This window comes from Pygocentrus nattereri, chromosome 7 (assembly GCF_015220715.1).
Source record: "Pygocentrus nattereri isolate fPygNat1 chromosome 7, fPygNat1.pri, whole genome shotgun sequence".
In the NCBI taxonomy this organism is placed as follows: domain Eukaryota; kingdom Metazoa; phylum Chordata; class Actinopteri; order Characiformes; family Serrasalmidae; genus Pygocentrus; species Pygocentrus nattereri.
The window spans coordinates 13407205-13419472 of NC_051217.1; the positions used below are offsets into that span (position 1 = coordinate 13407205).

At 36.7% G+C, this 12268-nt stretch overlaps 1 protein-coding gene across 1 annotated transcript in view; it reads right to left on the bottom strand.

The window, feature by feature from the left end:
* Nucleotides 1–478: 478 nt before the first annotated feature.
* The window catches only part of syt9a (synaptotagmin IXa), a 38452-nt gene continuing 26662 nt past the window's right edge, over nucleotides 479–12268 (bottom strand). Inside the window, exons 4-7 of the mRNA XM_017708860.2 lie at nucleotides 10095–10215; nucleotides 8899–9070; nucleotides 8629–8758; nucleotides 479–2836 (exon numbers count right to left, since the gene is read on the bottom strand). Coding sequence (XP_017564349.1) covers nucleotides 2768–2836; nucleotides 8629–8758; nucleotides 8899–9070; nucleotides 10095–10215 — 492 coding nt within the window. The 3' untranslated portion in view covers nucleotides 479–2767. The remainder of the gene's footprint in view (nucleotides 2837–8628; nucleotides 8759–8898; nucleotides 9071–10094; nucleotides 10216–12268) is intronic.

Consider the following 12268-nt stretch of genomic DNA (forward strand, 5'->3'; position numbering starts at 1 on the left):
TTTGCAGTGATAAATTCTCAGCCAACTAGTGCTAAATATGAACTATCATAGGACATTGAAAGCCTTCCTTTCCTTTCGTTCCAGAGTCTGTCACTGTAGTTGAACACAGGCAATATTAGCATTCATGGTGATCATATAGAAATCATTGCGTTCATGCCATTTTGGTGAATTTAGCACTGAAACCCAGACAAATCATCCACCCAAAAAGCCAAATATAACTGGGTGAGCTACGCTCCTTAATGATACTCATTTAGTGTTTGGAGCTTATTTGTGAAAATTGTTAACTTCAATTATCTATTTAAGCCCCTTAAGCTCCTCATTATTTGGGAGGGTTTTAAATTTGATTATTAATTTGTGCTGTGTAAATATTGAAAGGCAAATACTGGTAGTAAATCATGCACAGCATTTTTGACCATTTTAAAATCGTAATTTCTTCACAGAAAACTTCACATCAAGACTATTTTTTTAAGAAATGTGTTTAATAACATGAAATTACATTTTACTCGCAAAGTCTGTAAGTAAATCATCAGCAAATGGCAGCAACAGTTTCATGACAGAATTCGCACATTATTTCATGACAAAACTGCTTCAGACTGTACCCCACCAAAAAACACATCCATGCACTTTTGAGTAAAGAAAAAGGGGAATGATGTAAAGGGAATATTATGACCTCAAGATCTACAGATGACACAATAACATACACTACAATATCCAGTCAGAAACAGGAACCAAGACTATGCTTTAAAAAAAGTTAATCAAATAAAGCTTATAGACACCCATAAAAACGCTCTTTGAGACTTTGAACTCTTTTTTTTTAGTTGCTCATTCTCTAAAAGCTCTAATTCCAGTGTAAAAGTGAGCCCGTGGTTGAATCCCAGTAATCTCTCAGAGAAGGAATAACACGATATACCAGCCATTCAGGTCTGCATGTTTCAAAGAGTGCGCGTTCTGCTGAGGCGGTGGCTCAAAAGACACCATAGCAGGCCGCACCAGCGTCAGGCATTTGCTAGCCTTCGCCCTCCCTGATTGGTGGTTGTTTGTGCGATAAGGGAGGGCCATTTACATTTGGGACTGGCTACTAAAGTGCTGTGAAAATGTATTTCCCTCCTGATTTTCTCTGTCATATTTTTCTCATGGCATATTTGTCACAGTGAATACTTTTAGATCTTTAAACAAAATGTAACATTCTCAAATGCAAAAAGCATATTATAAATGATCATTTCATTTATTTAAGGACCAAAGATATCCAATTAACCTTTTAGTAATGGTAACTGCAATAAACTTGCTATAATTTGATATCAGCCTTTCAGATTGTTATGGAGGAACTGGATCCCACTTGTCTTTGGAGAATTGATTTAACTCAGATTGACTGGTAGTTTTTCAAGCATGAACTGCTTGTTTGAGGCCACAGCATCTTTATTGGGTTCATGTCAGGACATGGATTTGCATTTCTGTTTTGGATCATTATGTTCAGCTTCAGCCCATGGACAGATAAACATATGCCTTCCTCAAAAATTCTCTGATTTTCTGAACAGAATCCATGGTTCCTTCAATAGTAGGGTCATGGGTCATGGGTCAGCAAAACATCCCCACACCTTCCTATTACCACCACTATGTTTGAATGTTGGTAAGGCAGAACTTGATTTATGGCAGTTATAAAGGAACCTGCGTAGGCCAAAAACTTTGGCCTAGTTTGTCCAAGACCAAGTAACATAGGGATTGTCCAGGAGCTTTATTGGAAATGTGAGATGAGTATTGATGTTTCTTTTGTTTTATTAGTACAATCTCCCTTGCTGCTTTCCGTGAATGCTACTTTTCTCCTGAATACCTTTTTCACTCTGCAGTCATGACACTGACCTTAGCTGAGGCTAGAGAGAGGTACAGCTCCTCGGATGTTCTCTTGGAACATTTAATGACTTCCTAGATGATTTGGCTCTGTGACCTTTGGGAAATTTTGGCATGCCAGTCACTCCTGAGAAGATTCACCAATGTTCCCAGGGCTGACTACATGAAAGCTGGGTTCACTCAGAATATGCTTGAGTAACTAAAGGGGCAACTACTTTTTCACAGGGATGATTTACACATTGAATACATTTTCTCGATAAATAATCAACTGTAATTCACTGTCATAAATGTGCAATAACAGAGAAAATTAGGAAGAGGGCAGACACTTTTTCACAACTCTTCACACTATAAATTCCAATGTCTGAGTTCTAAACACTTTTCTGTAACATTTACATGTATTTCAGTATTTAATTGAGCAGTATTCCTATATTTGAGAACTCCTTGGAAAATGCAACATCAAATGTGTAAAACACAAATACTTTTGAATATTTGAATATTCTTGTTATTATCTTTTAATACTGGTGTTTATTTTACATTACAGTCAAATATGTTCTCAAATAGAGCAACAGCTCAAATAAATTCACTGTAAAGGTGTTTAGAACCTTAACATTTGGATTAACAGTGTATGACATTGAAAAACAGGATAACATTCAAAATGAAACCCCTTGTACTCTTTTCATATCACCATATTTTGTGTTAAAATAACCGTACAGTATGTGACCACTCAACATGCAGCTGAAACAATCAGTGTTCCCATGCAAGGAAGGGCTTCCAGAGGCACAGGTTGAAGACAACGATGTTCCAGGCCTTTTTCTTAGAAGTAAGACTCCTGAGGAGGTCAGCAGCTCCATTCTTGACCTAACGACTTTCAAGGAGGAGCCACTGCCCACTCAAACGCTGAGACTTAGGCAGGATTTGTCTTCTATGGAGAGGGAGGAGTCTTGAGGGAGTTGCAGGACCCCGTCTGGCTTCCCCCACTGGATCCCTGGTACTGCAGGGGACGAGAGAAAATCAGAAATCAATACTTACAAATAAGATTCAAGTAAACCCCACTGAACATTAAATCTTTCAGACAAAGCCCAATTTAGGTCAAAGGTTGAATTGGCAATGGAGATGTGGGCACATGAAAGCAAAATTCAATTTAATTAAATCAGAACAATTCAATTTATATTGAATTGAAAATAGTCTGTTATATACTGTTGAAATCATACTGAATGAATCAAGGTGTACAGTCTCACTGTAAAAGTAGTACATTTATAGGAGGAAGATAAAGTTGTTTGAATAATTTTGTTTTATAATAATTTTGCTTAAATTGTTTAAATAATTTTGCTAATAAATTAAATTTACTGCTTATCTCAGATGCAATCTAATTAGATGTGGACCAAAACATGTTTAGTGTCCAAATGTTGCTTCTTTAGTTTTGGAGCTAAAAGACTAATGCTGCTAACAAACACTAGGAGTCAATAGTCACCCAAATCCTATCCATAAATACATCCCCAAAAATTCTCTTAACCTGCTCAAACCACATGCAGGTTTTCATTAAAGGTGGTATATATATATATATATATATATATATATATATATATATATATATTAATCACACATTGGTGTAATGGCGTCCGTTGCAGAGAGTCCCGCCCCCTCTGTGTGTGCTGTAATCTCAGCTTCTCTGTTTTTTGTTTTCGTAGCTGATCTAGCTGCACTTATATATTAGTCCAGCCCTGTAAAAATGTTGGCCCTCACCACGTTTTGTTTTGCCCTCCCTAGACAGGGACCGCGCATACAGCATGCATGCCCAGTTTAAGGCAGAATGGGAAAATTCAAACAAGAAGCTGAGGCACTGGATTGTCAAGCTGCTGCACCTTTTATGGTGGAATGGTAAAATTAGAGCAAGAAGCTGGTGATTCAGAGTTGAAATGCAGGGAAAGGGATGAGGAGGTTGGTCCTGCTGGACAGGTGGTTAACATTAACTAATTTTTGCTGTGGCACAGAATCAGTTGGTCAGTATTGTTTTGTCCTGCTCACGAATGTTTGTGATAGCAACTGGTTAACTTTACAGCAGCAACTGTAGCGACAGTTTGCTAACCCTTTACCAAGCTAGCATAAATTATGGTACTTGCTGTGTCATTGTTTACTCTAACGTTTAATTATGGTGTTTGTGTTTACAATATTTGTAAAGGGTTTTATGGCCACAAAGATCTAAAAAAGTGTGTTGGCCTTGATGACGTGCATCCATGAATTTGGGAGGTGGAGCTCCTGAGGGAGCATTGAATGGAGGGGTGTGTTTATTTTGCTGCTGAGTATAAATACCTTTAAGGTCAAATAGACCTGTTGATGTGGTTTAGAGCACACTACGACTTACTGTGAACTTAAATAATGAAGAAAACATCACCATGTAGCTGAAGCAGGCAGTGTTTGTTAGCTACATTATCCTTTTAGCTCAAATTTCACAATAAAGAAACAAAGTCTGGTCACCAAACACGTCTTAACTGATCAATTACATCTGACTTACAATTACATGTGACTTACTCCAAACCATTCTTACAACTTTTATATACATTAATGTAGTGAGGTTTTTGGACCATTCTAGTGCTCCATTTATCATGAAATGTTCACATAGTATTAAAGACAGCTGATGTTACAGCAGGAATACAATAAAACATGAAGGTCAAGGGGTCTCCGGTATCAGCTGCTGTAAAGGTCTACTGTATGCAAAATCTTTCAGATATAGTTGAATTGCACCAGAAAGATTCAATGAATTCAGTTACAAAATGCTAAACAAAGCTAAAACCACACCTACTGAATGCACTACATAGAGGTTTATAGATGTCTGCACATTTCTTCTTAATTCAAAAAGACACGTGAGTTTGTCCTCCTGTCCTGCAGTAACAGCATCTACTTTTCTGGGAACGTTACACTAGATGTTGGAACATTGCTGTGAAGATTTGATTGCATTCGGCTACTAGAGCATTAGTGAGGTCAGGTACTGATGTTGGATGATTCATTTTGGATCAAAAACAACTCCAGCAGAATCCAGTGGTGCTGAATGGAGCTCCATCACTCAGTGAATGCACCTTACTTAACTGATTAGGAGGGATGTCTGGATACTTTTGGACACAGAGAGTCCAAAAAGAAAAGTCTGAGGTTGAAATTGGGCTCTGAGTGCATAACCGCTTGTGTGTTTCGAAAAGCCGAAGCCGTGCTTGAATCACACGATGCACTTTTCACCACCCCAGCCTGCAAAACCATCTGTTGTGAGAGAAACAATTTGTTCTTTCTCCCTGCAGTGCAACATAAGAGCCCAGAATAGATTTATTAATATATAATGCTCCAGACGTGTCCGTTATTTGAACAAACAGGAAACAGAAATGTCTATCTCCTTTGTGCTCAGGGTCAGCTAGACATTTTTTTTCCTCTCTATTTTTTCCACAAATGACTGTCTCTGTTCTCTCCTTCCCTTTTTCACCGCAAGAAATAACTGTTTTGTTGTGAGCCTAAAAGTGTAAGTCAGGTATAACACTACTGCTTCAGTAGCAGAGAGAGAAAGAGAGAGAGAAAGAGGGGAAATGAACACATACAATGCAAACTGATGGCATTTAGAGGGAAATAAATGGGGCCTGTGGAGGCATTATAACCTTGACTCAAATGGCATAGGATGAAAACTGCTAAATAATAAATGAGCTCCCTTTACAGTTCAGACCACAATTTGAAAGCACATGAGCAATGAGTAACCCAGACAAACTGCACCGGTGTCTGCACTCTCTTCTTCTTTTAACTCTCTCTATCTGTCTCATGCCTTACTCTATTTATGTGAACCCCTATCCCTATCCCCTTCTCTCTCTCTCTCTCTCTCTCTCTCTCTCTCTCTCTCTCCCTCCTTTATCTTTATCTCCCTCTCTCTTTTTCTCTCTTCCCCTTCTCCCCTCCTTCTCCCACCCTGCCTTTTCTCTCTTATTCTGAAATTCCCTCTTGTCTTTTCTTTTTCATCTCACTCTTTCTCTTGTTCACCTTTTTTCTCTTCTTCTTTCCTCTTGCTCTGTCTGTCTCTCCCTTTTTTCTTTATTTCCCTCTCTTTTTCTCTCTCCCCCTTTCTTCCTCCCCTTTTCTCTCTTTTATTTCCAACTCGTTCCCGCTAACTTCTGTCTGTCTAATCTTTTTATCTTCTCTTGTTTTCTCTTCTTTTTTCTCTTCTCTTCCTCTTCTCTCTCTCCCTTTCTCTCTCTCCCACCTCTTTCTTCTTATTGTCTTTCTATTTCTTTCTTCTTTCTCTGTTTCTCCTCCTGTCTTTCTCTCTCCCCCTCTCCCCGCTCCTTTTCCCTGTCTTTTTTCTTTCTGTTGTTGTCCACTCTTTCCCTCTATCTCACTTCTCTCATCTTCTCTTCTCTCTTACTCTCTCTCTTTCACTTCTGTCTCCTCTTTCTCTCTCCCACCTCTTTTGTCTTATTTTCTTTCTGCTTTCTCTTTCTCCTCTCTCTCCCTCTTATGTCTCTCTCTTTTCTTATTTGCCCTCTCCTTTCATCTGTTCTTCCTTTCCATCTTCCCCTCATTCCTCATCTCTATCCCCCTCTCCCTCTCTTTTCTTCCTCTCTCTCTTCCTCTCTCTGTCTCTCTCAATTTCTACTCTTGCTCTCCATCTCTCTTGCGTTCTGTGTCTCTCTCATTCTTACGCTCTCTCTTTTCATCCTCTCCATGTCTTTATTGCTTTCCTTTTTTCCTCTTTATTTTACCTTCTCTCTTTCTCGCTCTGACTTCTTCCTATTTACTCTCTGTCCCTCTCTCTCTATCTCTCTCACCCCCCCCCACCCCCCCCCATGATTTGCCCATAGCTTTAAGCACTACCATGTTTATTATTATGTTTAACAAAGACTCTCTCCACACTAATGCTGCAAGCTGTTATTCTTGTGTAAGGGCAGAGGTCAGCAGTATGCTTATACTTTATTATTTTAATGATTGGCCATCCACAGCCTTGAGAGCAAATATCCACAGTTTGATTTCTCAAATGATTTGATTCTTACAGTAATTGGAGTGCCTGTGTAACTGAAGTGGCATGCTTATGCAGTTTTCAATCAAATGCCTGTAAACTGAATAAAAATAGAGAAAAAAAGAGGATATTTGTGGAAACACTGCTGTTCAGAAACTGAGTGGCTATTTATTTATTTATTTTGCCTGACAGGACAATGTCTGCATGAAAATAATGGGCTCCAGAATCTCAAACGCAAATAAATAAATAAGTACTGTCACTACAGTCTATTAGCAGATCACGAGCTGGTTAATCACTTATAAGAGCATGTATTGAAACTGAATGAACAAGACTGAAATCAATGATGTGGTCTCATGAGTTGAATGAGTTTGAGTCTGAATACAATACTGTGCAAAAGTCTTACATGTGAAGGTATTTATCTGTTCAGTAAGTATTTACCTTTGTTTAAAAAACGCTGACATTAGAATAAATACAGAAATTAAACACATAAATAATAAACCCAGCATTTAAAGTTACCATCCAGTAATGAATCCATCACATCAGTCCTTCATGAATATACATGCTTGTACCGACGTCACCATCCAAACTTGTGTTCTTCAAACAGTATTCTTCTAACTTTTACTGTATCTACACTTATTCTAATTCACATTCTAATATCATACAATGTTTTTATAGATACATTTCACAACTACTGACAGACTTTACAAATCAAAAGTTTAGACACATTTGATTAAGGTATGTTTTTTATAATCTCAAAACAATTATACTGTATCTACAGGCTTATGCTTAAATGCTGGAGTGGTGCAGGTCATGTCAATGCAAATGCAAAAGTTTGCATACTCTCACTCAAGTTACACATTTCATTGATGTTCTAAGTGAAAATAAGGTAACACACCCTCTACAGGGAACACATTGGAATATGACATTTGCTGTAATAGTGCACAATTTCTGTTTTTTTCTGATTTTAAAAAAGGAAAAAAATAAATATAAAATGAGCCTTTGCACAGGCAGTATGTATAATTTCATGTATATATTTCCTCACAAATAAGTTAAATTGAACAAATAGTAATTGTGCATTAAAATATTCTCTGTAAATGATGTTTTAACTTTGCACAAACTTTTGCATAGGACTGTGTTTATTTATTCCCTGGATGAAAATAAATACATTAATTAAGTAAACAGTAGTTTTCAGGAACATGTAGAATCCTTAAAGTGCATAAAGTTGTCATTGTGGCTAAAATATAGTACTTTTAAAAATGAAGAATATAAGAATTTAAGGATTCTTTTAGTTATTGCAGAGTTCTCATAAAATATTAAGCATGTTAAATTTACAATGATAGTTTCCAAGTGTGTATCTTCTGGGCTATTTTACAAGACTTCTTATTTTAAAGGCAGGTTAGCTTGCCTATGGGTTTTCTTAGAGGAAGTGCTGCTGACTGCTGAATGAGCAACACATAGCTAAGCCTAATCTATTCCATGTGTGAATTGTGGCTGTGACCAAATACAGCTTTTAATAAAGCACAACTTGTGCCATGTCTTCTTCAATAGTTTAGAATGCTACATTATTTTGAAAGTCACTATAAAATTAGTGTTATTTCATTTTTAAGAGTAAAACAGTGGGCTGCAAATAAGGAAAATAAGGATTTCTCTTAGTAGGCATGTCTGAACCTTTAATTCAAAATGAATTTCAATGTATCTACAGTATGAAAATGAATTCAGATTTCAAAGGCTTGAAGGTGGCCAGTTATTTCAGGGTAATGAATTATTTGAAATTATAACATCAATTCCCAACATGTCCTTACCTCCACAAGTGGGTGCCAGCGAGCGATGGGTTTACGAGGGTATGTCAGCATCTCATTCCAGTGGTCTCGGCCCAGACTCTCTGCGTCGTTACCCACCCGAGTCACACCTATAACCTCGTTGTGACCTACACTGTGAAAGGAGCCACTCTTTACTGCACATGAAGGAGTGTCTTTAACTGACATTAAAAACACATTGCATAAAAATAAAAGACTGAACTCGTTTATTATTAGTAAGACACATTATGGTCAATGACAGCAGGTGTGGCTCACCGATCATAGTCCATCACAGCTATCAAAAGACTAATTTGATCAATGTTCTCTGGTGGGACGTCAAACACTATAGCCTCATTATAAACGGGGTTCAGTGTGTTCCTTTTGGTGGAGGTTTTCCTCTTCTTTAATCTTCGGCCTTCACACATTAGAGAAACTTTCACATATGGGTCTGTAAAACATGCAGGAAAATAATTGCTCTCATGGATGTACACCATTGATGGCATCATTAAAAGGAATTTTCTATTTATTTTTAAATTAAATTAAATAAATTTATCTATTTATACCTATTTATTTTTCTTTTTTTTTCATAATTGCATGGCTGTGATGTAAACAAAGCTGTTCAGAGTAGTTTGATGTAAAATGGTCCATTCGGGAGAAACTTAACAAGGCAGAACTGTTCACAATGGTAGTGATAGGAACCAGACAGCTGAAGCTTTTAACGGTTCTAAAAGATCCCTCACAGAAAGCTATTACATGAAACGGTTTCAAATTAATTGTCTGAGACATTGTTTTACATTAGTTTTGAGATCAAGTTTTAGTCATAAATGTATATTGTAAAATTTAATCATGGTGGTGAGATGCATGCAGGGCACTGTAAGCTGATTTTTTTATGAATTACCACTATTTTATCATTATTAACATTTTATGTGCAATCCCAAATAACATGTGTAGGTTCACTGATGGTTTTGGACAGTTATAAAGGTCTGTACTTGCATTGTAGGCTTTGAGATGTCTAGTTTCTAAGAAATCTCTGAGTCCCTGAGTTTCTCTATAATGCACAATTTTATATCAAACCACTCTGAATAAACTGCTTACGTCTTGAGGATTGGTAGAATTCCCTTTAAAAGGAGATTTTTCTTTTCTCCTTATGTGATCTTTTCAGTAAATTTGATAAATAAATCCTTTTTCATAAAATGCATAAATGAATTTATTGCATGAAAAGCAAGTGGGGCATGAGATTTTGTACAAAAAACAGGAAAAAGTGGGGATACTACAATAAACCAAAATTAAAACTGAATGTTGCTTTTTCACTTAAAAGAAGACCATGCTAGTACATTTCAATTACATTTCTTAAAAAAAATAAAATAAAATAAATTAAAAAAAAAAAAAAAAAAAAAAAAAAAAATATATATATATATATATATATATATATATATATATATATATATATATATATAATTATGTGTGCATACCTGAAGCTCCAGTGATGTCCATGGCTTTCAGGTTGCGTGCTTTTATCACTGTAATGGTCAGTCGACCGGCAGTGGGCAAGTAACAGAGAGAAAACATCAAATCCCCCAGATCCACGTTATCCTGAGAAGAGAAGTAAAGTCATTGTTTAACTAACAATATTCTGAGATCTGAATACAACTTCAGTGGACTACGATTATAAACACATTTCATTCTTTGGTAACAGTGTTTATGCTTTATCTGCAGAAATCTTCAAAAACACAATTTCCCTGAAATCAGTTAAAAAAGTAGAGAACAGATGAGAAACCAAAGCCGCCTGCTTTTTCAGGGTAGATTCCTACACCTCTCTTCACCACAAGCGTCACTTTCCATTTTTAAAATAACAGCCACATTAACACTTGGTCTCAAAATACCAAGCGTGTGAATCTATGCAAGGTATTTTTTTTGCACCTATTCACCCGCTTTTCACAATGAAAGCTTTTTTAGTACTTAGTATGCAGAGTCTCATTAAGAATTAAGTCCTGAATGTCACATTTAGAAACAAGAACAAGAACAGTACAGTTGAGCATTCATGGCCACAACTATGTCCTCTTTGCTTCTTATGGACAGGTTTACTGATTGGACCCATGCTCCACTGCCAGATGAACCCTTTCCTGCCACTGTTAGACAAACTTTACAGAACAGAATGAATTCAGATTGCAGTGTAGAACAGTGCCAAAATGTTCTATTCAGCCTAATGAATTTAGATTGCAGTGTAGAACAGTGCCAAAATATTCTATTCAGCCTAATGAATTTAGATTGCAGTGTAGAACAGTGCCAAAATATTCTATTCAGCCTAATGAATTCAGATTGCAGTGTAGAACAGTGCCAAAATGTTCTATTCAGCCTAATGAATTTAGATTGCAGTGTAGAACAGTGCCAAAATATTCTATTCAGCCTAATGAATTTACATTGCAGTGTAGAACAGTGCCAAAATATTCTATTCAGCCTAATGAATTTAGATTGCTGTGTAGAACAGTGCCAAAATATTCTATTCAGCCTAATGAATTCAGATTGCAGTGTAGAACAGTGCCAAAATATTCTATTCAGCCTAATGAATTCAGATTGCAGTGTAGAATAGTGCCAAAATATTCTATTCAGCCTAATGAATTTAGATTGCAGTGTAGAACAGTGCCAAAATATTCTATTCAGCCTAATGAATTCAGATTGCAGTGTAGAATAGTGCCAAAATATTCTATTCAGCCTAATGAATTTAGATTGCAGTGTAGAACAGTGCCAAAATATTCTATTCAGCCTAATGAATTCAGATTGCAGTGTAGAATAGTGCCAAAATATTCTATTCAGCCTAATGAATTTAGATTGCAGTGTAGAAGAGTGCCAAAATATTCTATTCAGCCTAATGAATTTAGATTGCAGTGTAGAACAGTGCCAAAATATTCTATTCAGCCTAATGAATTCAGATTGCAGTGTAGAACAGTGCCAAAATATTCTATTCAGCCTAATGAATTCAGATTGCAGTGTAGAACAGTGCCAAAATATTCTATTCAGCCTAATGAATTTACATTGCAGTGTAGAACAGTGCCAAAATATTCTATTCAGCCTAATGAATTCAGATTGCAGTGTAGAACAGTGCCAAAATATTCTATTCAGCCTAATGAATTTACATTGCAGTGTAGAACAGTGCCAAAATATTCTATTGAGCCTAATGAATTTAGATTTCAGTGTATTTCAAGTTTAAAATGCTAAGACTCTGAGCTGGACTATGCTGTTGCATCTAATCAAAACAAGGAAGGTTGGATGATAGTGAATTTGCCAGTAAGCTAATGTTAGCTCAATTACATAAAAAAACACCAGCATCCTCTATTTTGGTGAGATTGAGAGCTCAGTTCTTATGATGCCACAGCCGTTCGTGCTGGTAATTCACCTCAATGACTGAATTATGCAGAAAGTTTGAAAGGTCTCTGGAATTCTCCTTTAACTAGAAGATGATCCCAGACATTCATACTCCACCACCTTCAGATCTTTATTCACTGATGCTGATTAGATTAGAAACCCCTGAGTCTTTTTCAAGGACAAAAAAGTGAGAGTTAGAGAGAGGCCAAGGGTTGAAGAGAGAGACAAAAAAACAACAGTTTGGCGAGGGAGTATTTTCCTACAGTTGTGGCACTTCTTTGAG